This window comes from Halichoerus grypus, chromosome 5, assembly GCF_964656455.1.
Source record: "Halichoerus grypus chromosome 5, mHalGry1.hap1.1, whole genome shotgun sequence".
In the NCBI taxonomy this organism is placed as follows: Eukaryota; Metazoa; Chordata; class Mammalia; order Carnivora; family Phocidae; genus Halichoerus; species Halichoerus grypus.
The window spans coordinates 58,186,311-58,213,318 of NC_135716.1; the positions used below are offsets into that span (position 1 = coordinate 58,186,311).

The window sequence follows — 27,008 nt, forward strand, 5'->3', positions numbered from 1 at the left end:
GTGGAGAAGACATCCGAAAGGGAAAAAAAATCTTCAAACCATACACCTGTGGTTGGAAAAACAAAACAAAAAGAAAAACCCACGGGATTGGAGATCATCAAGATCTTAGGGTATACAGAGAAAAAAACGACAACCGTGGCCAGGTCAGACCAGGAGCGGCGTTTCTTAGGCGACCGGAATAGCTAGGTGAGGTAGCCGCGGACGCCGGAGAATTGGATGTGACCGAGGGTACCAACAACGCCATTTACCGCGCTCCCGCCTGCCCCTCCCCCCCAAGGCCCAGCGCGCCAGCCAATCCCCTCCCGCCGTCCCCTTCCCACCGGAGGCCCCGCCCCCGGCGCCCAGGATGCTGGGCCCCCGCGGCGTGACGCGAGCACGGCAGCTCCGCCCCCTGCGTCTCTGGCCTCGCCGGCCTTGGGGGGATGGTTCCATCATGGCGTCAATGCAGGTGAGAGGAGTTTGCAGCATCTGGGCGGGCGAGGGAGCCGCGGAGAGGACGCAAGCGTTTTGTCGGGGGCGGCGTCTGGGACTCTGGGGCACCCGGACGGGCTCGGGAGTGGCCCTGGTGGCCAGTCCTTTCCGAGCTTCAGGACGTTGGGGAGGGGTGAGAGGTGGCGAGAAGGGCGGGGGAGGGGGGTCCTCGGTCGGTCGAAGCGGACACCAGCCGGCCGGGAAGTTGGGGGATAAAGAAGCTAAGAGGAGGAAAGGGCGAAGTTTGGCGTTGGCTCGGCGGCAGTGGTCTCGGAATCACCTATTGCTTAATAGACGCTGGCCTGCCCGCCCGCCCCAGGGATGCCTTCTCCGCTGTCCCCGGCCGGGCGGAAACAGCTGCTCTCGCCGTGTCGCTGGGGCAAGGGCGGCCCTGAGAGGGGCTGAGTGTGGGGGAGCCTAAAAGGCGTTCCGAGAGAGGGCGGCTGGCTGCAAAAGCTCTTCGCGGCCTCTACTCAGGCCTCCCACGCCCAGCTTCCCTGACTGCTCGGCCTCTCGGCTCTCCTTTCTTTGACTCTTAATCCTTTGCCCCGTGGGTACCTTTCTCTGTTAGTCTTCGCATTCTCCGTGAACGCTGGTCTGGCAGCTCACTTTGTCGCTCTTCCCGAAGCTGCCCATGGCCCATCAACATCATTTGCCGCCTAATATGCCATCTTCCCGAGATCTGAGTCACCAGCCCCCTTATACCTCCGGGATAGCTCGCCCTCAAAAAAAATTTTTTTTCCTACGGTGCCCCACCCTTGTGGTCGCGGTAAGGCTACAGCCCTTTGCCCTTCTTCCCTAGATCTTTAGTGGAATCTTAGTTTGGTAGGAGGCGTTTATTAACCCGTGTCATATCTACCTGACTTAGCAGTTCAGGGTTTTCTGGCTTTCCAACTTAATATACTTCTTTTTTTCCAAACCCAAGGAGTTTGAATTTTTTTTTTCAGGCAAAGATGGCAACCACAACTGCAGTTTTGTAGAGATTGACTCTGCATTATCTATAGCTTGCATTTAATTTTACAGATGAAGACTTAGCTCTAATGAGAACATGTAGGAAGAGATGGTATAACTGTTGTTTGGAGTGGCAGCTGAGTGCTTTTTAGAGTTTTAACGACATCTTAAAGAGATCTACGTTTTTCTTAGAAGGATTTAGTGCATTTGTTTCTGGAAGAATGAGCAAGTCTTCCTATCCTCTCCACCCTACGTTTTTTTCCTCATTTCTAGGCGAGAACAGTTTTTCTTCTCTTTTCTGCATCTTCCTCTTTTGCGCACATATTTGCTTCACATTTACTTCTGTGCCTTTGTGTTACCTGTCCCCTTTCAGCCTATTTTCCTTGCGATATTCTTTTTACCTTTGCTTCTTCCTCTGGACTTTCCTGGAGAATAGAAAAATGTCTAACTTTCCTACTTGAAGGGATGTCACAAAAACGGTGCAGGGAAAAAACAATTTGAGGAAACATACTTTACACTGGTCTCCCCAGAGACGTTAGAGAAGTTTCGTCATTTGAGCCCAAAAAAGGAACTGTGGAACAGTAGTTGAATAGTAGATGTATAAGACTAAGATTATTTGTATTAAGATTGAAACTATTTGTTTTAAGACTAAAAATTATCGTTAAAATCCACAACACTTGTGATTATATTTGACAAGAAAATACAGGGATAACTAATTAGCTGGTTAGATTCAGACTTCAAGGGTCTGAAAAAAGGCAGATTTGCGTTTTTAAGAGAAAAAAATGAGTACAGAACTGAGTCAGTACAGAACTTAATGTTGATGATCTTGAATTTTACATGGCGACTTAAGTAATGGAAAAAAAAAAAACTACTTGCCAGTGAAATACTGCATTTTTCTGTGTCCCAAGTATTACCTCTGACTGTCTTACCACCCTTTATTCCTTTGTGTCTTCTGATTAGAGGAATGGAAAACTGATGCTTCCTATTTTAATTAAAACTAAATCCTTTTTGTATTTTTGAAATATCTGATACAGGTTTTCTGGTAGAATCTTGAAAAATAATTTTAATGTAGATAAATCAAACTTTTTGAAACACTTCTTTGTGGTTATTCTGTCTTTGGTGAACAAAATTTTTTCCTGATCATCTTAATAGCAAAATTTTGTTTTAAAGATTTTTATTTTTTTAAAGTAATCTCTACAACCAATGTGGGGCTCGAACTCAAAACCCCAAGATCAGGAGTTGCATGCTCTACCAACTGAGCCAGCCAGCCTCCCCTTAATAGCAAAATTGAACTCTTCAAAACAACTGAACTACATATAAAACTGCAACCAAATTATGAAATTTGTTTATTCACTCATAAATTATTTTTCAAGGGCCTACTGTGTCTGGTACTGATCAGGGTGCTGGAGATAGAGCAGTGAACAAAAAAGCAGACAAGGATTTCTGCTCTCGTGGATATAATAGTCTAGTTGGGAGAAACAGATAAGAACCAAATACTTAAATTAATTGCATATTATATTAGAAGGTGATAATGCTACAAAGAGAAAGCATGGAAGGGAGTTAGGAGATGGATATTTTGGGGATTTCAGTTAGCGTGCTTAGGAAAAAGTATACTATACTATACAAATGCTGCTCTGACCACGTCCTTACCCAAAAAGTTTTCAGATTTCTTTATCTTACGCCAGGATATTATTGCTGCTGAGAAGATTACTTAAGCTGTAAGAAGAACTATTTTAAAAACATACAAATTATAGAAATGTAATATAGGATTTGATTACTTGATAAAAACGAAATAGTCTTCAGAATCAACATCAAGTAAGGGTAGACTTCGGCTTTTTCACTGGAGAGTATTTTGAAGTTGAGGTTTTAACTCCTTTAATGTATTCCCAACCTTTTCTCATTTGGTACACAGAGAAAATAATTTTTGAATCACACACTAAGGTGGATGAAGTAAAACATTGGGGATGAGTATCAGTATTCTGGCACATCTGTAATGCTGGGGATGCTCTACTCTAATACTGCTAAAGTTGTTCTTCAATATGTAGTTAAAGATTGTGGTTTTCAAACTTACTTGAGCCTTTGAGATTTTCTTGTTTTTTTTTTTTTCTTTTTTTTTCCTACTGTTTCTTCCTAGAAGGAAGTCGCAAATTACCAAGATAATGGTTAGATTATGTTTTAAGAAAGCGTTCTTAGAGAATGGTGGGCTTCTGACAATACTTAAAAATGGCAGGAGTTAGAGTAAAGAAACATCTCCATTTAATTGTAATAGTTCTAGAGATGTTAAATAACTCTTGTAGATTTTCTGCTTGCTTTTTCCTCTCTTACCTAATGGGGGTCTTACACTATTAACTGTTGATTTGACTAGATGGAAGGAGGTTAAGATTTAGGAACAGATGGATTATGAATGCATGCTTATTTTCAGATGACTTTGAAATAATGTTATGTCATGTTTTTCACGACTCTGCACTGCTTTTTACTCAAGTGTCTGGCTGTAGCGATTGAGAGAGGTGGAATATGGGCTCTTACTGACATTTTTAGTAGTCACATTGCCTTGACAGACTCCGTGTGATTATTGTTTGATGATGTGAAGGGTTACAGCATAATCAAAAGTTAAAAATTGACTCATCTTGGATCCTAAGGCTTATTGAATACTGGGAACTTGGGGAATGTATATGCTTAGAATTACAGTATCTGAGAAGGTTGACTGGGTACTCTGGCTAGGGATAGAGAGCTGTTGGGACAAGTCAAGGAAAGGGGTACCAGTATAGAATAGAATTGAAGGTATTTTGTTTGAATGATTAACCTGAACATAAGTGAAGTACACGTGAATAAAGGATAAAGCTAAGGTAATCTTCTTAACTTTCAAAGCAGTCACTATGGTACTTTCTTTTAGCTGTTAATCAATTACTGCTTAATGAGATGCCTTCTATTTTTATACTAAAGTGTTTGTTTGGGTGTTTCATTTAACTTTTCAGGTCTCTTCCACTCCCCTGGGCCATAGATCTCATGAGAATAGGAAAAATACCTTTTCTTTGTCCCTTAAAGTCACCTAGTCATTACAGTAAATGTTCAACACTTAACACTTCAAAAACCATTTCTAATTAGCAAGTTCTGCATTAGTTTAATTCTATTTTAGAGAAGTCTTTTAAGTAATTCCATAATAGTAAGATTGAGTCCCTATAAAGGAATAATTTAAAGTTCATATTTTTATATATATATTCCCCCCAAAATTGGCTTATTTTCTTGGTTTATGTTTGCCATAACCTTAACGGTTTTCAAAGTATTTTTCTGTTCTTTGGATTCCAACCTTGTAAAATGGGAAGTCAGATAATGTTATTTCATTTCAATAGAGACAGTGACTTTAGGTAAGTAATCATTTATTTGGAAAGCAACTTACCCAAAATTACATAGCAACTGAGTGCTGAAACTGTGATTAGAAACCAAGCTCTGAAATCTGTTGATGCTATGAAGTTGTATGTAACTAACACGTTAACAAGTTTGGTGTTGTAGAGAAATCACTGGGATAATTACTTTTCAGTCAAGAAGTAAACATTTACTAGGGTAATATTTTATAGCTAAGATGGGAGAAAAATACTCCTTATATTTTATAATATAGTTATTTTATGCATACATTTTAAAAAGGATCTTTATGCACGTACTTGTGCACTGAGTAAAATTATGGCAAATCTTTACTGTTCAAAGATAGTCTTTATTATCAAGGAGAGTTTTTTTTTTTTAAAGATTTTATTTATTTGACAGAGAGAGACAGCGAGAGCAGGAACACAAGCAGGGGGAGTGGGAGAGGGAGAAGCAGGCCTCCCGCCGAGCAGGGAGCCTGATGTGGGACTTGATCCCGGGACCCCAGGATCATGACCCGAGCCGAAGGCAGACGCTTAACGACTGAGCCACCCAGGCGGCCCTATTATCAAGGAGAGTTTTAAAAGTAGAGGTGATCTGGCATCTTTCTGAAAATATAGTTCTGCATAGTGTTTATTTGAATTGAACATTTGTTACATGTTATTTCTTTGTATCACTGCTGTCTACATTAATTTTATCTACAAAATACTCGTTTGTGTTTGTGGAGTGTTTTTAATAATTCTTCATTTGATAGCCTTTTTTGTGAATGCAGGTTTTGGGTCGCCAACAAATGGTGCATGCCTCTGAGTTATTTTATTCTGAGAAAAACTAATCTCATTCAGTAGGTCTTGTAAAAACTTCATCAGGAAAAAAAGCACAGGATCTGGAATCAAGACCTGGATTTAGGTTCTGTTTCACTAAATATCTATGTTGCCCAAAAATTAGGGTATCAAGTTGGTGGTTAAGACAAAAGTAAATTAATAGAGAGGTAAACATGTATGAAACTACCTTTTTTTTTTTTTTTAAGATTTTATCCATTTGACACAGACAGCGAGAGAGGGAGGGAACACAAGCAGGGAGAGTGGGAGAGGGAGAAGCATGCTCTCCGCCGAGCAGGGAGCCCGATGCAGGGCTTGATCCCAGGACCCCGGGATCATGACCTGAACCGAAGGCAGACGCTTAACGACTGAGCCACCCAGGCGCCCCTAAAACTACTTTTTTGACTTTTCTTCCCAAGCCTGTTTTTTTTTTTTTTTTTGTAGTTTTCCTCACATTGGTACATGGCAACTTTATTCATCCATTTGTTTAACCAGAAACCTTGGTTTCATCCCATCCCCTAGTGAAAACATTGGCAAATTCTATCGAGCTTTACCTTCAAAATATATTCAGAATCGAACTGTTTATCCTTTCTTCTGAATTACTCCGAGATGTAAATCATCGTCATCCCTCATCTGGATTATATCAACAGTTTCATAACTGGTTTCCTGCTTCTGCCCTTGTTACCTTACTGTCTTTTCTCAGCGCATTATTTAGCTTCTTTCAAAACAAAAGTCCGATGTCATTTCACTTGCATCGCTTCTGTGGCTTCGCTGTTTTATTCAGAATATACAGTTGATCCTTTAGTAAGTAATGCATGGTTAGTGGTGCTGACCCCTGAGCAGTCCAAAATACATACATAGCTTTTGACTTCCAAAAACTTAGCCATTTGGTTCCTGGGTGGCTCAGTTGGTTAAGTATCTGTGTTCAGCTCAGGTTAAGATCCCGGGGTCCTGGGATGATGGGTCCTGCATCTGGCTCTCCGCTCAGCGGAGAGTTGTTCAGTGGAGAGTCATCTTCTCCCTCTGACCCTCCCCCCTCTCGTGCTCTCTCACTCTCTCACAAACACACACTCTCTCAAATAAATAAAATCTTAAAAAAAAAAAAAAAACCACCAATAGCCTACTGTTAGTTGGAAGCCTTACTGATAACATAGTTAACATATTTTGAATGTTATATGCAGTATATACTATATTCTTATAATAAAGTAAGCTAGAGAAAAAAGTTAAAATCATAAGGAAGAGAAAATGTATTTATAGTATTGTACTGTATTTATAAAAAAAAAAAAATGCACATGTAAGTAGACCTGTGCATTTCAAATCCATGTTCAAGGGTCACCTGTAATCCAGAGTCCCTGTTAAGGCATAGAAGGCTTTAACTATGTTATCTCATTCCTCTCCCCACCCCCCCCCACCCCCCAACCTGCTCACTTAATCTATACACTCCTTGCTATTTCTACCTCTGGGCCTTTGCCCTTACTTCCCCTGCTTGGAGTCTTCACCTATCTGGATGGCTCACTTCCTTTATTCTCTCAGATCTTTGTTCAAATGTTGTTACTTAGAGAATCCTTCCTTGACCCCCGATGTAAAATAGCTCTTCCATCCCTGCCACTTATAATTCCCCTTACCCTGCTAAATTTTTAATAGCCCTGACATTATTTATTAATTTATTTACTATTTCTCCTGAACACAACTCAGTACCTGGCATGTATAGGCCCTCAGTAAATGTTGAAGGAATAAATGAGCACAGCTTCTGGATTCAGATAAACTTGGTTTGAATTCTAGCTTTGCCACTTAATAGCTGTGTAACCCTATTACACAGCTTATTTAAAAGTAGAGGTGATTTGGCATCTTCCTAAAAATATTTTTATAGAATATTTAAATATAGAATATTTTATAGAAACAGAACCCTATTACACAACCCTATTCTTTAACCCAGGGTGTAAAATAGGGATAATAAAACAATCATATGGGGTAAAATTGCAGATCACTTCATGTCGTGGATCTTTATAGTTTTAGTGAGTTATAATGCTCTAAGCCTGTTATTTTGAACTACCCCTATCAGATACTCACTTAAAAAAAAAAAATTGTCGGGGCATCTGGGTGGCTCAGTCGGTTAAACATCTGCCTTTTTTTGGCTTAGGTCATGATCCCAGGGTCCTGGGATTGAGTTCCGTGTCTGGCTCCCTGCTCCACTGGGAATCTGCTTCTCTCTCTGCCCTTCCTTTCACTTGTTCTCTCAATTTCTCTCTAATAAATAAATAAAAATCTTTAAAAAAAGATTGATTCCTCTCCTGTATTGGCTTTCAGTGGAAAAGAAGCAGATTTCCTATATGATCCTGTGTCATATGAGATGTCTCCTATTTCCACACTATAGGAAGGAGAGAGGAAGTTTTTTTTTTTTTTTTTAAAGATTTTATTTGAGAGAGCATGAGAAAGCATGAAGGGGGAGGGAGAGGGGACAAGCAGACTCCCCACTGAGCAGGGAGCCTGTTGTGGGGCTGAATCCCAGGACCATGGGATTATGACCTGAGCTGAAGGCAGACCCTTAACGGACTAAGCCACCCAGGCACCTTGGAAGTATGGTTTCTAATTAGCATGTATGCTTGACTAATTCTCAGATACTGAAGAGGATTAGCAAAGTAGTATTTTGAATCTTCTATATCAGTTTTAAATGGCACATTCAGTTTTTTCTTTAATTGAAATATAATTCATATGCCATAAAACTTGCCATTTTTATTAAAGTGTACAGTTCAGTGGTTTTTAATATATTTACAACCATCATATCTAATTCCAGAACATTTTCATCATCCCAGAGGAAACCCTTTACCTGTTGGAGTCACTCCCATTCCTTGACCATGCCCCACAGAATTCACTGATCTATTTTCTCTGTTGGTTTGCCTATTCTGGGTATTTCATATAAATGGAATCATACAATATGTGGTCTTTCATAACCGGCTTCTTACCATAATGTTTTTGAGGTTCGTTGTGTTGTAGCTTTTATCAGTACTTCATTCCTTTTTATGGCTATGAGTTCATTTTATGGTTATCTATCTACAGTTTATTCATCAATCGATTGACATTTAGGTGGTTTCCTGTTTCCATTCATCAGTTAATTGGCAGTTTGTATCATTTCTACTTTCTGAATAATGCCGCTATGAACATTCATGTACATGTTTTTATTTGGGCATGTTTTAATTTGTCTTAAGTGTATACCTAGTGGTGGAATTGCTGGGTCATTTGGTAACTCTGTGTTTTACTTTCTACGGAACTGCCAGACATTTCCATGACAGCTGCAGTATTTTACATTTTACATTCCCACCAGCAGTGTGGAAAGGTTCGTTTCTACACATTTTGGCCAATATTTGTTGTCCTTTTTTTTTTTTATTATAGCTCTCCTAGTGGATGGGAAGTGATATCTCCTTGTGGTTTTGATTTGCATTTCCCTAATGACTAAGGATGTTGAGCATCTTGCATTTATTGGTAAATTTCTTGAAGAAATGTCTATTCAAATCCTTTGCCCATTTAAAAGTTGAAGTTGTCTTTTTGAGTTGTAATCGAGTTTTTTGTGTATTCTGAATACAAGCCCCTTTTAGATAAGTGATTTGCAAACATTTTCTCCTATGAGTTGTTTGCACATTCTTGATGGTGTCCTTGAAAGCACAAAAATTTTTAATTTTGTTGAAGTCCAGTTTATCTGTTTTTTTTCATCTGTCATTTATGCTTTTGGTGTCATATCTAAGAAATCATTATCCAAGGTCATAAAGATTTACACTTTATTACAGCTCTGTATTTTTCTGAGATTGTTACAGTTTTAGCTCTTACATTTGGGCTTTTGATTCGTTTTGATTAACTTATGTATGAGGCATATTTAGTTTTATAGCATTAATATAGCAGCTTGTTGTGTTTTTTGTTTTGTTTTGTTTTGTTTTCTTTTTGAATTTGCATAGGCCCAAGCTGAGAGCTTATTAGATTTGATAGTATCCTGCTGGATTCAAGTTATTTTTCTAGGTTGAGTGGAACTGTTAAGCTGTTTTTCAGATAAGAATTTATATTGTAGCCCTTCTACTAAGAAATGTGATTGTGATCCTAATAAACTATTACTGAGAATACTTACTCATGTATCAGCTTTTATAGTAATTAAAATTGGCATACCAACTTCAGTTTTTAGACTTAAAAAGCTTTGAGCCATAGGGCATTTTTAGAGGTCATCTAGTTCAACCATCATACTTTTTCTTTAAGTCATTGCTGCATTTTGTGATTAGAGGTAGTTGGTAACATATGATTTGTTTACTTTTGTACTACATGAAGATATATTGAGCAAATTGAGTATATAGTTTTTTTTTTAAATATAGATTCGATGAGGAAAATTGTCACATTCTTAGGAAATCCAATTTAGGGATTCTAGTGGAGAAAATTACATGGGTGAGCATATTGGTGTCATCTTAGTTCTTGAGGTTGCTTAGTGTAAACCCTCATAGAATTCATTGTAACAATTAGTTTGAGCTACCTTGATTTGATACTTCTACCTTGATTTGGTACTTCAGTATTCATGGGTTCTGTATCTGTGAATCTGCCTGCTCGTATAATTTATTTGTAAGCCTAAAATCAATCCTCATTGTGCTTTTGTGGTGATTTGCATACATGTGCAGAGCTGTGAAAAATTGGAGTAGCTAGATGTGCATGTTCCCAAGTGCGGTCAAACAAGGCAACACTCTGCCTTGATTTAGCTGTCATGCTGTAAACAGGTGTCCTTTTCTCAGTCTGTTTAGTGCCACGTTTTTTGCATTTTGGTGCTTTTGGGGATTTCACTGTTTAAAATGGCCTTCAAGCAAAGTATTATAGTGCTGTCTAGTGTTCCTAATAGCAAGAAGACTGTAGTGTACCTTATGTAGAAAATATGTGTGTTAGATAACCTTTGTTCAGGCATGTGCTGTTAGCCTTGGGTTTGACGTTAGTGAATCAACAACCTATATTAAGGAGTCTTTAAACAGACACACGAAAACCTAGGTTATTAATTGGTTGAATGTGGCCAGAGGATGCGGAAACATACCTCTGTATTTCCCTTAGGAACAATTGTTCAGTATTTGCTAATTTAGTATTTGCTGTCACTTAATAGTCTATAACAGAACTACCGTGAATAATGAGAATTGGCTGTATTTTGATTTAAATTTCAGTCTGCCTCAGGGTGCCTGGATGGCTCAGTCGGTTATGCGTCCCACTCTTGAGTTCGGCTTAAGTCATGATCTCAGGGTTGTGAGGTCAAGCCCTGCATAGGGCTCTGCACTGGCCATGGAGCCTGCTCAAGATTCTCTCTCCTTCTGCCCCCCCACCCCCGCCCCCAAGAAAATAAGTAAATTTCAGTCTGCTTTTGATTTGAAATGTGTTGAAACCAAGTTAAAACTGGTATAAAATATAATGTCCTTGCTACATCCAGGTTTTTTGTTTGCTTTTTTCCCCATTTTATACTGTAGATCAGTACCTTCTCCTTGTTTTTTTGAGTTACCCATACAATTCGAGTGAGTGGTTTTCCACTTTGGCATTGTATTGAAATCACCTGGGGAGCTTTTAGAGGAAAAAAACTATCCCCCGAGATTGATTTTAATTGGTCTGGCATGCATCTTGGGTATTGGAATTTTTCTCAGCTCCTGGATAATTCTTTTTGTTTTGTTTTTAAGATTTTATTTATTATTTACTTGAGAGAGAGAGCACACGCGGAGCTAGCCAGTTGGGGGGGCGAGGAGCCGAGGGAGTGGGGGACAAGCAGATTCCATGCTGAGCACAGAGCCCGATGGGGGCTTAATCCCTGCACCCTGAGATCATGACCTGAGCCAAAATCAAGAGTTGGACAGTTAACCCTCTGAGCCACCCAGGTACCCTACAGCCTAAGTGGAGAACTGATCTTCACTATAGTGGAGGAACTTAGGTGTGCAAATGATGTAAATTGGATACGATGTAATACATCTCCATGGACCAGATTTAGAGTTTAGGAGATAGTAGACATTTCAAAGTTGATACCTCTGGAGAGAACTTTAAGAACCAAATTTGAGCCTGAAAATGTTTATATGTATTCCGAGCTAGCTATATCCATTTCCTGTACATATCAGAACAAATGTTGACAGCTTTATCATTTTTAGTGAATTCTCTTGTTTGGTGGCTATTTTATACACAAAGTTCTGCTATGAGTTCTTCTGTGGAGGAGAATTAGTGAACAAAATACATTATGTGGCTGCTGTGTGGTCCTCTAGGCTGTTATGAGTTGAGTGTTCAATGCCAATTGTGTACCTAGACAAACTTACAAATTTTATGTCATGAATCTTTGGAGTTGAATTTGACTCGTTGCAATCTCAAGTTGTTTTGTTGTTGTTTTAAATAATCTTAGGAGCCCTGTTTTAAAATGAGTAACCCTTGGAATATTAGTCTTGTTTTTAGTCTTGCTAGCCCTTGCATCGCCTATCCTAAGGCCTATACTGAACTTTTTATCAGTCCATTAAAATCCCTGAGAGTCAAGGTTGTTTAGGATTCTGGGAGCTGGATTTATCTCCCCTCCCCTTTGGTTGAAGTGACATTACTGCAAACATGTAGATTCTGTTGTACCCTTACTTGCTAGGAAAACTTAGCAATTCTTTTTAGTCACTTTTTTTTTTTTTTGAGATGGAGGGAGAGAAAATCCCAGCTGACTTGCTGCCTAGGGCAGAGCCCAACTCAGGCTTGATCTCACAACCCTGAAATCAAGACTTTGATGCTCAACTGACTGAGCCTCCCAGGCGCCCTACTTTTCAGTCACCTTTATATCAAACTTCCATTTTGAATTCTGGGTAGTTTTGATAGCTCCCCATCTTATTGTTTCTGGGATTTAAAAAAAAAAAAACCTTTCTAGCAAGTTATTTAGTTAGCCCTTTTGCTTTTATACCTGACATCATGAATCCACCAAACTTAGTCCTCATAGTTATACATACTTTTTCTTAATTCAGAGCACTTTTTAACTCTTCTATAGTATTTTTCAGTTCTGCCTTGTATATATTGTAAAGGTACTTTGTCTTTATTAGGTTTTAACACAGAGCAGTACACTAGAGGTGGTAAGCACTCAGATGTTTTCTGAGTATTCTATTTACTTAAATAGAACAGAAACTTAAATGCTTTTTTTTCAAAATAGGTCAGAAGTGATATGAAAACATTGATTTCTTGCTGTATGTCTTATTTCTTTGATGTCTGTCTTTTGCTTCAGCTTCTGTCCTGCCTGGTCCCATTATAGAAACTAAAGAATTGAGTTGAATGGGAGAAAGTATATAGAATTTAAAATCGGTGTAAATTTCCTGTTAATTATATGCATCTCTTTCAATTTGATTAATATTTTGTTGGTAATTCTTTCACTTTGGAGAGACCTTTATGAACTCAGTGAAAATCTATTTTTTTCTCATTAGACTTCCAGTCCACACCCTTATCTTTTTTTTTTAAGATTTTATTTATGTATTTGTCAGAGAGAGAGAGCGAGAGCACAAGCAAGAGGAGCTGTAGGCAGAGGGAGAAGCAGGCTCCGCGCTGAGCAAGGAGCCTGATGCTGGGCTCGATCCCAGGACCCTGGGATCATGACCTGAGCTGAAGGCAGACGCTTAACTGATGAGCCACCAGGCGTCCCTCCACACCCTTGTCTTGACAGCAGATAATCTTAGATCTTGCGTCATTGATACTAAAATTATGTGATTGCTTTCTTCCTGAACCCAAATATGTTGTGTCTCAGGATACTTCTCATATCTGAAATTGTATTATTTTTCCAGATGTTTTATTCTTTGGGTGTGTCTGGGTGTGGTTTGGGTATAGCCAGTTTGTGTGTGCTTACAGAGGTGAAGGTGTGAGGTTGTTTAGGGTGGGCGTGTTTTGGTATAGGAAGTTTGTGATTAGTTCCTTTACATGTTGCAGAGGATAGAACATCTGTTGATGTCTAAAATGCAGACTGGTTTCTGATAAGCCTTTTTATCTTTAAACATAGTTAAAGCTTTTGCATAGTGACAGAGCTTTACTTCAGATTCTTCCAATTTAAAGTGTATGGAAGAAATTGGTCAGTTTAGAATACTACTACCAAAAACAAAACAAAAAACCAACACAAAAATCAACTCTGAATGATAAAGAAGTCTGGCTGAATCCTGGCAAGCCTGTAGTTTTCAGAAGTTTGTGTTGACAATGATAGAAGTACCAGAGAAAGCTAAGGTAGTTAATGGTGATGGCTTGGAAAGGATTATCCGTGATTCTAAACAGCAAAAGTGATGTGAATAGGTACTGCCTCTTTCTCTTTTTTCAGCACCTATTCTAAAATTACATTTTTGTACCTGCTTTTGACGGAAAGCAGATTTTTAAATTTAAAATATGTTGTTAATGTTTTTTATTATCTTATTTTACATTCATAAAGTAGCAAAAAAGATAAAATTCAGCTCTAGTTTTGTAATTGAAAAAAAATTAAAGGTAAATTGATAATTTCCTAAACATAGGTTGCCAAAATTGATTATATAAATCATTTATACTTTTCGTATTTCTTATTAGGATGAAACAGTGTAAATACATTTTATATTCTCTTTATTATTCAAATAGACTGTTTTGTGTTACTCTCCGGAAAAAACAGAGTTGTTGTTTTATTTGTGTGTGTGTGTGTGTGTGTGTGTGTGCGCGTGTGTTTTAAGTACTTTACACCCATGGTGGCCTTGAACTCAACGACACTGAGATCAAGGGTCTCGTGCTCTTCCAAGCTGAGCCAGCCAGATGCCCCCAAGTTGTTTTAATTAAAATCTCAATGGCCTTGTATTTCCAGAAAGTTGACATACTAATGTTACAGAAGTTGTTGACTTCTGAGTTTGCTTGGAGTAAAAGAAGCATGCTAAAGATAGATAGTCTTAGAATCTCAGAGTTACATTGTGGCTATTTTTGACAACTGAGGCTCAACTATGTATAAATTTATAAGCAAAAATTGTTATTTTTACAGCATTCTGGGTGCTTGGCTGTCTCAGTCAGTGGAGTGTGCAGCTCTTGATCTTGGGGTTGTGAGTTCATTGGGTGTAGAGATTACTTAAAAATCTCCCCCCCCCCCAGATTTATTTATTTTTTTAGAGAGGGATGGGTGGTTGGGGGAGAGGGGCAAAGGGAGAAGGAGGGAGAGAATCTTAAGCAGGCTCTACACCCAGCACAGTGCCCGATGTAGGGCTCAGTCTCACAACCCTGAGATCATGACCTGAGCTGAAATCAAGAGTGGGACGCTTAACTGACTGAGCCACCCAGTTGCCCCTAAAATAAAATCTTTTTTTTTTTCCCTAAAGATGACTTAGAAATTTGAACTTGATCTTTATTAAAATAGTAGCCTTTTGTAACATTAATGTCTTTAATAAAACATAAATTGAAACTTCTGAAAAAAAATAACTACTTTTATTTTGATCATTTCTGTATATGTACACATATATGAGATACTCCGTCATCTACTTTAAGCACGGTCTTAAGCACATTGCCATATTCTTTGTGTTAAAAATCTTCCTGTAAGCATTAAAAGTCATTTTTATTTTCTTTCCTTTTTTTCTTTTTTGATTCTTATTTGCTAAAGTTAATGAATCTAATCTTGTAAAAGTTTCTATCTGCTATTGTCAAGATAAATAATTGGAATAAATCCCTAAAATCACAGGATAGCATAACTGAGCATGCTGAGGAAGAAAGCAAACAATTGTGTACCTTCAGTGTAATAAAAAAGTTACACAAACTGTCTTTTCATTAAATGGGTATTTGGGTTTGACAAAGTAACTAACCTGGAATCTTAAGGTTAGTAGTTCACTTTATGATTTTATTCCTGCTGATGGAAATCTTTGTAAATAGTGCTTAGAAAGGCATCATACTTTGTGGACGTTTAAATGGGTAAAGGGTAACAAGGGGAGGAAGAAAAATGGTTTATACTGAGTAGCTTTTTCCCCTCAATACTATTTTTAATTAAAAATGGAAATTTACTTGCTTTAGATAAAATAAAAGGTAATGATAACATGAATTATGAACCTGTTTGGTTTCATAGTGGTGATTTGTTCATTTGGTTAACTAAAAACAGCTCTTTATACAGTAACTGCCTCTTTATCTGCATTTTCGCTTCTTTGGTCCAGAAGCAGACAGTCCTCCTTTTCACATATTGATCCTCCTTCTGACATATCTTCATTAGAAGGTCAATAATACCTTAATGCTGGGTCACAATGCTACATCATTCTTCTCACTTCATCTCATCATGTAGGCAGTTTATCATCTCACATCATCACAAGGAGGGTGAGTTCAGTATAATGTATTTTGAGAGAGAGAGACAACATTCACATAACTTTTATTGCAGTGTATTGTTATAGTTGCTGTATTTTATTACTAGTTATTGTTGTTAATCTCTTACTGTGCTTAATTTATAAATTAAACTTTATCATAGGTGTGTATGTATAGGAAAAAACAGTATATATCAGTACTGTCTGTGGTTTCAGACATCACAAGGGGTCTTGTATCCTCCTCAGATAAGGGGGGACTGCTGTATTTAGTTTTGGGGAACATGTTTTAAACCATTGTGGTTATGTAGAGATATGGATATATAGAAGTTACACTGTGTTCACATTAGATGAACATATTATAATATCATAGAGAATTTACAAGGTAATATAGAGATGTGCTTAAAACTTTAATGAGAATATATACATCACTGTAAAACTACAGAAAACTAATTGTAGGTAAATATGATTGAATCAGACTGAACAGCGTCTAGAGAAAGCTGCATGTAGCTTTAATTTGTGAAAACAAGTAGAATAACTTGGGTTCTGGGACTTTTAAATTAAAAGGAAATTTAGAGATCATTTAATCTAACTTTTTTTTAATGAAAAAAATGGGCCCAAAGGTGAGGTAACTTAACTTGGCTAGGTTTATGGTACTTAAGGTGTACTGTAATTTGCGAAATGTCCTCCCTAACTTAAGTATTTGGAATTCATACTTTTTAGATAATTCTACTTGACAGAAAAGAAATGGTCTCAAAGAAATTGTCTTTATTATCAATTTTATCTGTCCAAGATGAGTTCCATTACAATAGATTTTATGTTCCCTGGAAAATGTTGAGCTCAGGATGGTAAAAATCTCAATAAGAATGCAATACATTTTTAAAAATACATGTATTAGAAGAATTTCTAACAGGTATGCTCAGTAAATTACAAATCATCGGATGTCTGTTCCTTTGGGATTAAATCTATAAGAAGGAAGGATCTCTCCAACTAAGATCCATCAAATTTGCGGCTTAAAAAGAATCTTCTAAAATCTTATTAGTCATAAAACTTAAAAGGTAAAGGCCCTGAAAGCTGTCTTTTGGTATAGAGAGTTGTGTCCGTGTTTGTTCTGACATCAGTCTCGTTAGTCATGTTTCTGTTTCTATTTTCTTTCCCCTTATAAGCTAAGCTTTCATGTGCACTGCACCCCCTCCACCTTCAATTTTAAATTATTCTTTAGAATAAGTTTTCAAGAATAGTGTTACTAAGTCTGATAGAATTCAGTGTTTCCTAGCTCTTGAAATACTTGATGGCAGTGAATTTAAAGTCGTAGGGAAGAAGCTCACCAAAAATGGTAGACAACTACTTTGCTTTAGGGGTACCTACAAAAAGAGGGACCAGTAAGTAAGACATAAGAAGTATAGTAGAAATAGGAATGGAGCCAAGTTTTGTATAACAGAATCAAAAGAGGTAAAGCTTTTCACATGGAAGATTATAAGTAATGAGTGATACGTCACCAAAATAAGAACCCCATGCCCGACGTGGGGCTTGAATTCATGACCCTGAGATCAAGAGTCACATGCTCTACCGACTGAACCAGCCAGGCACCCTGAGCCCCAGTAGATTTAATAAGCAAGTGGCGTTGAACCTTGAGGCTTTGAGGGGTTGAAGCTTAAGTGAATTTTTAGAGGGGAAATAAAGGCAGTGAATGTTGGCTGAGTTCAAGGAGTTGGGACAGAGAAAGGAAAGGAGGAAATGGATAGAGATAGAAGATAAAGGATGACTTTTTGCTTATTTATTTATTTTTTTTAAAGATTTTTATTTATTTGTTTAACACAGAGAGAGCACAAGTAGGCAGAGCAGCAGACAGAGGGAGAGGGAGAAGCAGGCTCTCCGCCGAGCAGGGAGCCCGATGCGGGGCTTGATCCCAGGACCCTGGGATCATGACCTGAGCCGAAGGCAGCCACTTAACGACTGAGCCACCCAGGCGCCCCAACTTTTTGCTTATTTTAAAGCTAGGAGAGATCCAGTTGTTGACCAAAGGGAAGGGGTTATGGAATGGGAAAGAGTGAAGTTACTAGAAGTCAAAATATTAATTACAAGAACAAGATCCTGGATGACTTGATAAGGTCCAGAGAGAGAAAGGGATGGGAAGATTTTGAGAAGGGAAGAGAATATCCTTTGGGAATTAAGTAAGGGACCAGAGATTGACTATAGGGACAGTGTGATTTTTTTTTTTCCCCTTTTAGTTGTCTAAAAATGGGGAAACAATTTGGTAGTTTGCATTCTTTGCATGTTTCGTATTTTTTGCTAAGAGGAAGCTTTCCATTAATAAATTTTGGAGAACATTTGGGGCTAATTTTATAGATTGCAGCTGAGAGAAAAGCTGGTTTGTTATTTAAAAACACTTCCCCAAAGCAAAAGAAGCTGATGCATGTTTTTATTTGCTCTCTAATAAAGTTGGTTAGGGAAAACTCATAGTTTTAGGATAGTCATCTTTATTTCTTTTTATTTACCATCTTATTTTTTTCTTTATTGCCATCTTTGAATTTTCATGCTACTTTAGTGTGTTTATTTTGAACTTCAAACTTTTCTCTGTCAAATAAATAAAATCTTTAAAAAAAATAAAAATAAACTTTTCAAAATAATGTTTTATCTGTTGTAAGATCTCATTCTGTCCTGTTAACAGTCTGAGGTAGATATTTAATTACGCAGAAATTAAGATAAAGATGATTATTCAAAGTTACATATGTACCTGGAAAGCAGGTGTTGATTTTTTTCAATTAAATACATCTTTTACAGCATATTCTAACTTATATTCTTAAGGTTTGTGCTTTGCTTACATTTTGAACAAATAAGTGACAGATCCTATTATCCTAAACCCTAATTCTTGTTTCTTAATGATAGATCTGCAGTTTGAATTGTAGGTCAAACCAAACTTTCCACTCTTTGAGGACAGTATTATCGGTCATTTTATTCAGCATGTTTATTTAAGGCTTGATGTGTGCCAAATCCTGGCTATAATGTGCTTTTTATGCTTTATGACATTTTATTTTCCTGAGTAACTTCTTTATTAACACTTACCAAAGTCAGTGAAGGTAGCCCAGCCTGGCAAATCTGGAAGGTAAAAAATTTTGAACTCTACCTCTACAGTGGGGAAAAAACCCAAATTTAAATATTCTTCCAAAGTTAAGACCTCATCTCAATGAGGCTTAATGCTGATGACAGCTTTTCATCTATAGCAAGAAATGTAGTTATTGAGGAGATAAAGTAGACTCAGAACTATATTTTACTTCATTTGGAGTCAGTGTTTCTGGGTAACTTAAGTATTTTGTTTGGAGTGGTAATTTTCAAAACACCAGATAACTTCTGAACTAGCTTGAGAAATTCAGGTTTGATTCTGGGGTTGTAAACTCATTGCCTCCTGAATGAAGCCAAGGTGGATTATATAAAGTATGTGTGATGCATACATTGGGTTCATGATAGAGATCATACCCAGCCTAAAGAGCCTCATTTAAAAGGAACAGCTATGCTTCAGCTCTGGTTGATTAACTTGTTTTCATCTGTCGCTCTTAATGTTCACAAAAAGCTTGAATTCTACGGGTTCAAAACTGAATTTAATCTCAGCTGCCTCCAGCCTCACATAGACAAAGATCAGCTATCCCTGCCTGTTTCTCTTACTGTATTTATTTCAGATTAATAGCACCACCATCCATCCAAACTAACATCCTCTAGTCATTCTCATTTCTTCTCTTTCTTCCTCCTCCCATCTAGTTACCACTAAATCCAGTCCATTCTGCATCCTAATAATTTAGTCCTTTGATTGCTGTGGTTGTTCATTAGTTATGTCCCAACTCTTTTCTAGTAGTTTTCAGTCTGACTTCCTGGCCTTCATTCTGTCTTAATTTCTCCAGTACATCTGCCACACCATTGTTAGAGTTACTCTTTTTTAATAGGAAAAGCCTCCTATCTGCCCCTTGTAGTTGTACCTCATTACTCTTCCTCTGAGTAAATTTCTTCTCTGGTTTTTATTGCCAATTTTTCTTTGTAGATTTACCTTTTTTTTTTTTTTTCCAAGATTTTATTTTTTTACTTGACAGAGAGAGACAGAGGGAGAGGGAACACAAGCTGGGGGAGTGGGAGAGGGAGAAGCAGGCTTCCCGCTGAGCAGGGAGCCCGATGTGGGGCTCGATCCCAGGACCCTGGATCATGACCTGAGCCGAAGGCAGACACTTAACGACTGAGCCACTCAGGCGCCCTGATTTACTTTTTTTTTTTTTTTAAGTATGTATGTATTTATTTATTCTAGAGAGTGAGAGGGGCAGAGAGAAAGGGAGAGAATCCCAAGCAGATTCCACAGGGAGTACAGAGTGGTGGTGGCTCAATCTCCTGACCCATGAGATATGACCTGAGTCCAAACCAAGAGTCAGTTGCTTAGACTGACTGTGCCATCCAGGTGCCCCCCCTTGTAGGTTTACTTTAAACAGTATATTGTTTTGCTTTTTTGAAGATTAAATAAATGAAATCATACTCTGAGTTTTTCTGACTTTGATGTTTATTTAATCCATTTTGATGATGTGTAGTACATTTTTAAGGTTAAGTAGTATTCCATGTTATAAAGTCTATCATTATTTTACTCCTAACCTATTAGGAACAGTGCTGCTTTAAATATACCTCTTTCCTGGTGCACATGTGCATGGTTTTCTTTAAGGTATATATCTAAGAGTGGACTTGATGGGTTGTACCATGTCTTTGTTCGGTTTTACCAAATGTCAGAAGTGGTTAAATCAGTTTATGTTTTTGCTGGTAGTACAGGAGTCCCAGGGATACCACATATTCTTGTCTGAGTTAATTTTTGTAGGTGGTATCTCATTGTGGTTCTATTTTACATTTCCTTGATTAATAGAGAGGTCAAATACTATTTGTTATGGACCATTTGTGTTTCCTCTTGTATGAAATGCCTGTTGATTGTTTTTGATTCATTTGTCCTTTATTGATTTACAGTTCTTTTGTATGGCTAAATTCTTTTCCCAGTTTCAGATTTGTTTTTTTCACTTTCATGGTATCTTGATGAACCCCAAAGAAAATTTGTCAGTGTTTTCCTTTTGTTCTTCCTAAGAAATCCTTTTCTACTCTGACTGAGCTCATGAAATTTACCTAAATTTTGTCCTAAAATGTTGTCTTCCAAAAAGTCTTATGGTTTAGCCTTTCACATGTAAGTCTTTTAATTCTTATGGTTTGAGGCAGGAATATTATTTATTTATTTATTTACTTACTTACTTACTTTACTTACTTTACTTTACTTAATTTACTTACTTTACTTACTTTACTTACTTACTTACTGCCTGCCTACCCGACTTGTCTCAGTCCCATTTACTAAGAGCTTTTCCTGGTTGGTCACCAATCAAATTTCCAAATAGTATAGGTCAGCTTCTGTGCTCTCTCTCTCCTGTCCTATTTGGTCTATATATGTCCATATTTCACAGTTTACGATGAAATCTTGATACCTACTAGGGTTAGTCCTGCCATCTTGCAAATCTAGATGTCTTTTCTTAAGCCAGATATTAAAGAAATTTGCAAAAATGTAAAATAATGCTATTCTTAATAGTTTTTGTATCAGAAATAGTTATTTTCATAAAATACTTGTATGTTATTAAGCAATGTTTATTTTTATTTATAAGTGAATTAACAGACTAAAATTTCACAGTTCAAATTTCTAATACAGTAAGTATCAATATGTGTATTTGCCACAGATTAGCAAAAGCTCTTTGGGGTACTAAAAAATTTGTTTAAGTATAAAAGGCTTCTAAGACCAAAAAGTTTAAGAGCCATTGCTCTAAACATTTAAAACTATAATTTAGTTTATGTTAAGTACACTTTTAGCTATATTCCACAGGGAGTACAGAGTGGTGGTGGCTCAATCTCCTGACCCATGAGATATGACCTGAGTCCAAACCAAGAGTCAGTTGCTTAGACTGACTGCACCATCCAGGTGCCCCCCTTGTAGATTTACTTTAAACAGTGTATTGTTTTGCTTTTTTGAAGATTAAATACATGAAATCATACTCTGAGTTTTTCTGACTTTGATGTTTAATCCATTTTGATGACGTGTAGGTTTTATAGGTAATATTTTGATGATAATTTCTGAATATATTTGGTCTCTACTATGATTTCTTCTTTGATCATTGAATTGTTTAAAAGTATGTTTTAAAATTTCCAAGTGTAGGGATGCCTGGGTGGCTCAGTCGGTTAAGTGTCTGCTTTTGGCTTAGGTCATGGTCCCAGGGTCCTGGAATCGAGTCCCGCTTCAGGCTCCTTACTCAGCAGGGAGCCTGCTTCTCCCTCTGCCTGCCGCTCTCCCTGCTTGTGCTCTCTCTCTCTCTCTGACAAATAAATAAAATATTAAAATTTCCAAGTGTATATATTTTCTCCTAGTTCTTTTTGCTATTTCTAACGTAACTGCATTGTCAGAGGATGTGATTTATGTCATACAGTTCTTTGAAACTTGTGAAGTAGATTTTATGGCTTAACAGTGGTCATTTCTTATAAATGTTTTATAAATGCTTGAAAAACTTTTCTTCTCTAGTTATTAGTGGCAGTGTTTTTAAAATGCTCTATTGATCAGTGAACAGATAGGAAAATAATAACTGCTCTAGATATTTTAAGGCAGAGATTTAATGCAGGTAATTGGTTACAAGGGTGTGGTTAGGACTAGAACCGCAAAAGGGAGGGGAGAGTGTTTGAGAAGAACAAAAAGGAGGTTTGTTTTCAAAAGATCTGGGAGTTGTACTACTTAATGACTGGAACCAAAGAGCTTGCACTTGTTGCTGAGCGGCTGGAGCTACTCAGAAAGTTACTGCTATTGGTAGAAACCCACTACCTGCCCTTGACTTCAATAGGAGACACCTTCAGCAGGAGGCATTATCAGAACCAGGGGATGGGGAATGGCATTTTTTCTTAAAAAAAATTTTTTTCCCACTGCTTCCTGTTGGCAGAACCTACAAGGGAGTCTGCAAAAGTAGTTTGCAGGCTTTTTTGTCTGATTGATTTGTCCATTACTTTGAGATATATTAATAAAATTTCCTGTTATTAAGGTAGATTAATTTCCTTTGCTTATCTGTTTTTGAGGCTAAGTTGGGTATATACAAGTTCTGTGCTTTTGGTGAATTGAACCTTTTATCACTATCTAGATTTCTTCTTTATCTCTGTTAGTATATTTGGCCTTAAAGTTGGTTTTACTTGATACTAGTAAACTATGTCCACTTTCTTGTGGCCTGGTATCCTTTTTTGTCCTCTGCCTTTGATTCTTCCTGTGCTTTTATGTTTTAGTTATATCTTTTAAAAACTTCATAACTATATATATTCATCATCTATTTAACTTTCTTTACCTTTTAAAGAACTTGATCTAATTTTTTAATAGTAACTGATATCGTGGGATTTATTTCATTTTGTGTGCTTTTCATTTGGCCTGCTTTTTTTTGTACCTTATCTTTCCCTTAGTATGGATTGATTTTCTTTTTTTCGTTTTGTTTTTCCCTTTACTTGTTTTAAAGATATACCTCCTATTCTTTTAGGAGTTGCCCTAGCTTTTTTTTCCATTTATTTTATTGTTATTCTTGCTTTTATTCCAAACTTTTTGTTAACAAAAATATCAAACATGAAGAGTAGGAAATATAGTACATCTATAGCTTTTTTGTAGATTCAAAGTTAATATTTTCCTTATTTATCTTTCATTTTTTATTGTTTGATAGATTGCTTAACTAACAGTCCTATTGAGAAATAATTCACATACCATGATCGTTTGTTTAAAGTATTCAATCTAATGGCTTTTAGTATATTCAGAGTTGGGCAACTGTCACCACAGTCAATTTTTGAAAAGTTTGATGAATGTTTTTACTGAGGTCTAACATACAGAAAAGAGCAGAAATCTAAATGCAGAGTGTACAGATTCACAAAGTGTATTCTATCACACATAAAGAAATAGAATAATAGCTGTACCCCAGGAGCCTTTCTTATGCCCACTCCCAGTCACTACTACCTTCTGCTCTCCAAAGGTAATCACTATCTTGACTTCTAACACCATCGATTACTTTGTTAGTGAGCGTTATATAAGTGAAATTATATGATATGTATTCTTTCCTTTGTCTGACTTCATTTGCTCAACAGTAGTTTATAAGATGATTCATGTTCTGTGTGGAACTGATTCGTTTTTATTGAAGTGTATGAATAGACCATAAATTATTTACCCATTTTACTGTTGATAGACTGTTCCTAGTTTGGGCCTGTCATGAATAATGCTGCTATAAACACACTTCTGCATGTGTTTTGTTGACCTATATATGTTGGATAGATACCTTGGGATGGAAATGGTGGGTGAGTCATAGTTTATATTCAGGTTTACAAAGTGCCAAATGGTTTGTCCACCAACAGTATGGGAGTTCCACTTCCTGCATGTACTTGCCAACTTGGTCTTGTCAGTTGTTTTTAATGTTAGTCATTTGGGTAGATATATGTTATTACCGTAATATGGCTTTAATTTTCATTTTCTGATGATGAGTGAGGTTGAGTCCTTTTTCATGTAAATTGGTCATTAGGTTGCTTTCTATAAATTGTGTGTTCTAGTCTTTTGCCAGTTTTTCTGTTTGGTTGTTTGTATCTAATTTAATATGCACAGTTATCAAAACCTAAAGCTTACCAATGTTAATTATACTGGAATTAAAATAATAAAACAACAATCATTGTCTTTCAAAAAAAAAATAAAGCTTATGAATATTTGCACTCTTATTCACGACCCTAAGATCAAGAGTTGCATGTTCTACTGACCAAGCCAGCCAGGCACCCCTGTTTGCACTCTTCTAAAAAAAAAATGACCTTCGAATATTTGTTTTTTTTATTTTTATTTTTTATTTTTTTTAAGATTTTATTTATTTGATAGAGAGAGAGAGACAGCGAGAGAGGGAACACAAACAGGGGGAGTGGGAGAGGGAGAAGCAGGCTTCCCGCCGAGCAGGGAGCCCGACGCGGGGCTCGATCCCAGGACCCTGGGATCACGACCCGAGCCAAAGGCAGACGCCTAACGACTGAGCCACCCAGGTGCCCCTGTTTTTTTTTTTAAAGATTTTATTTATTTATTTGACAGAGAGACCACAAGAGAGGGAACACAAGCAGGGGGAGTGGGAAAGGGAGAAGGGGCTCAGTCCCAGGACCCTGAGATCATGACCTGAGCCAAAGGCAGTCGCTTAACCAACTGAGCCACCCAGGCGCCCCCCTTCGAATGTTTTTAACTGCCATCACATGTCTTCCAATTTATGTGTTGATTGCCCTGTATCTTGGTTTTGTCCTATCTTAATCTTACCAATTGATATTTTGGGCTCATGTCTTTTATTGAAGTCCAGAATCTAAAAAAATTTAGAAACCAGAACTTATATGTAAATTGACCACAGATTATTCTAGTGGTGAAACCTGACCTGAATGAACATGAGACTGCATAGTCTTGAAAAAAATTCCATGTACTGTAAATATTTACCTACCTAAGTGCTAAATCCTAATTTGTTTGATGGGGTGCTCTTTTATGACATTGTTATTTTTATAAAATCAGAAATTTCTTGATTTTGAAACATATCTGGCCCCAAGAGTTTTTTCATAAGGAATCATGGGCCTATATTGTTTCATATTCAATGTTTAGATTTACTTACATATTTGTTTTTGCTCACCATTCCTTCTTGGATCTTTTTTTTTATTTTTATTTGTTTGACAGAGACAGACACAGCGAGAGAGGGAACACAAGCAGGGGGAGTGGGAGTGGCGAGAGGGAGAAGCAGGCATCCCGCGAAGCAGGGAGCCCAATGCGTGGCTCAATCCCAGGACCCTGGGATCGTGACCTGAGCTGAAGGCAGACGCTTAACAACTGAGCCACCCAGGCACCCCCCTTCTTGGATCTTAAACTTGTCATTTAGGATCATTTTCCAGAAGGAAGTCAGGATTTATTGTATAGTTGGTTACTATTGGTGGTAAACTTGTTTTGTCTGAAAATATCTGTATTTCACCTGTGTTCCTGAAACTTAGTTTTGCTAGATATAGTAGTTAAAATTGTCTATTGTTTTCACTTACACTAAATATAAAATTCCACTGTTTTCTAAGTTCTAGCGTTACCAGTCTTCCATTGTTACTTTTATAAAACGAAAGCCATCAGCCTAATTTCCGTATCTTTGTGGATAATATATCTTTTCTTTCTGATTTTAGGATTAGCTGATTTTAGTTGATGTTCTGTGCTTTTTTAAGTTTGGAATTCTATTTATGCTGTTGGAATTCATTGGGTTTCTTGGACCTGAGGATTGATGTCTTCAGCAACTCTAGGAACTTCTCAGTCATTATCTCTTTATAAATGTTGCCTCTTACTCTCTTTTGTGTTCTTGTCTCATAATTTTATCTCTGTTTCTCTGTTACATCCTCGATAAACTCTTCAGATTATTGTCTAGGTACTAATTCTCTTTTCACTTATTTTAATCTGCTATTTAATCTGTCCACTGAGTTTTTTTTAAATGTTTTATTTAGTTATAATTTATATGCCATAAAATTTAACCATTTAAAGTGTACAGTCAGTGGTTTTTAGTATATTTACCTGCTTGTATACCCTTCCCCATAATCTAATATTAGAATATTTTTGTCATCCCCAAAAGAAAACTTGTACCCATAAACACTCACTCTCCATCACTTCTCTCCCCATCCTTCGGGCAGACACCGGTCTACTTTCTCTATCTATAACTTGCCTGTTCTGGACATTTCATATAAATGGTATTATATATGTAGTCTTTTGTGACAGATTTGTTTGACTTAGCATGTCTTTTTGAGGTTCATCCATGTTAACAGCATTTGTCAGTACTTCATTCTTCTTTTATGACCAGATACATTTTGTTGTCTGGACACATTTGCTTACCTATTTATCAGTTAATGGACATTGGGTTGCTTCCTCTTTTTGGCTGTTGCAAATAATGCTGCTGTCAGTATTTGTGTGCGGGTTCTTAATGTGGATATGTTTTCATCATCCATTGCCCTTAAATTTATTTTTTAATTATACAAGAAATTCGCTTCTACATTCTTGCTGTAAAAGAGTCCTAGTATAAAAGTGTATAGTGCAAATAGGGATGTCTTCTTTCTCCTCCATTTCCAC

General features: G+C 37.2%; 1 protein-coding gene across 2 annotated transcripts in view; it reads left to right on the forward strand.

Moving 5' to 3' along the window:
• Positions 1-317: 317 nt before the first annotated feature.
• UBE2W (ubiquitin conjugating enzyme E2 W) overlaps positions 318-27,008 on the forward strand; it is a 74,629-nt gene continuing 47,938 nt past the window's right edge. For both annotated transcript variants that reach the window (XR_013447851.1, XM_036065339.2), the window contains exon 1: positions 318-448. Coding sequence is in view for 1 of the 2 variants with exons in the window: in XM_036065339.2 (XP_035921232.2) it covers positions 347-448 (102 nt within the window). In the remaining variant the exon portion in view is untranslated. The remainder of the gene's footprint in view (positions 449-27,008) is intronic.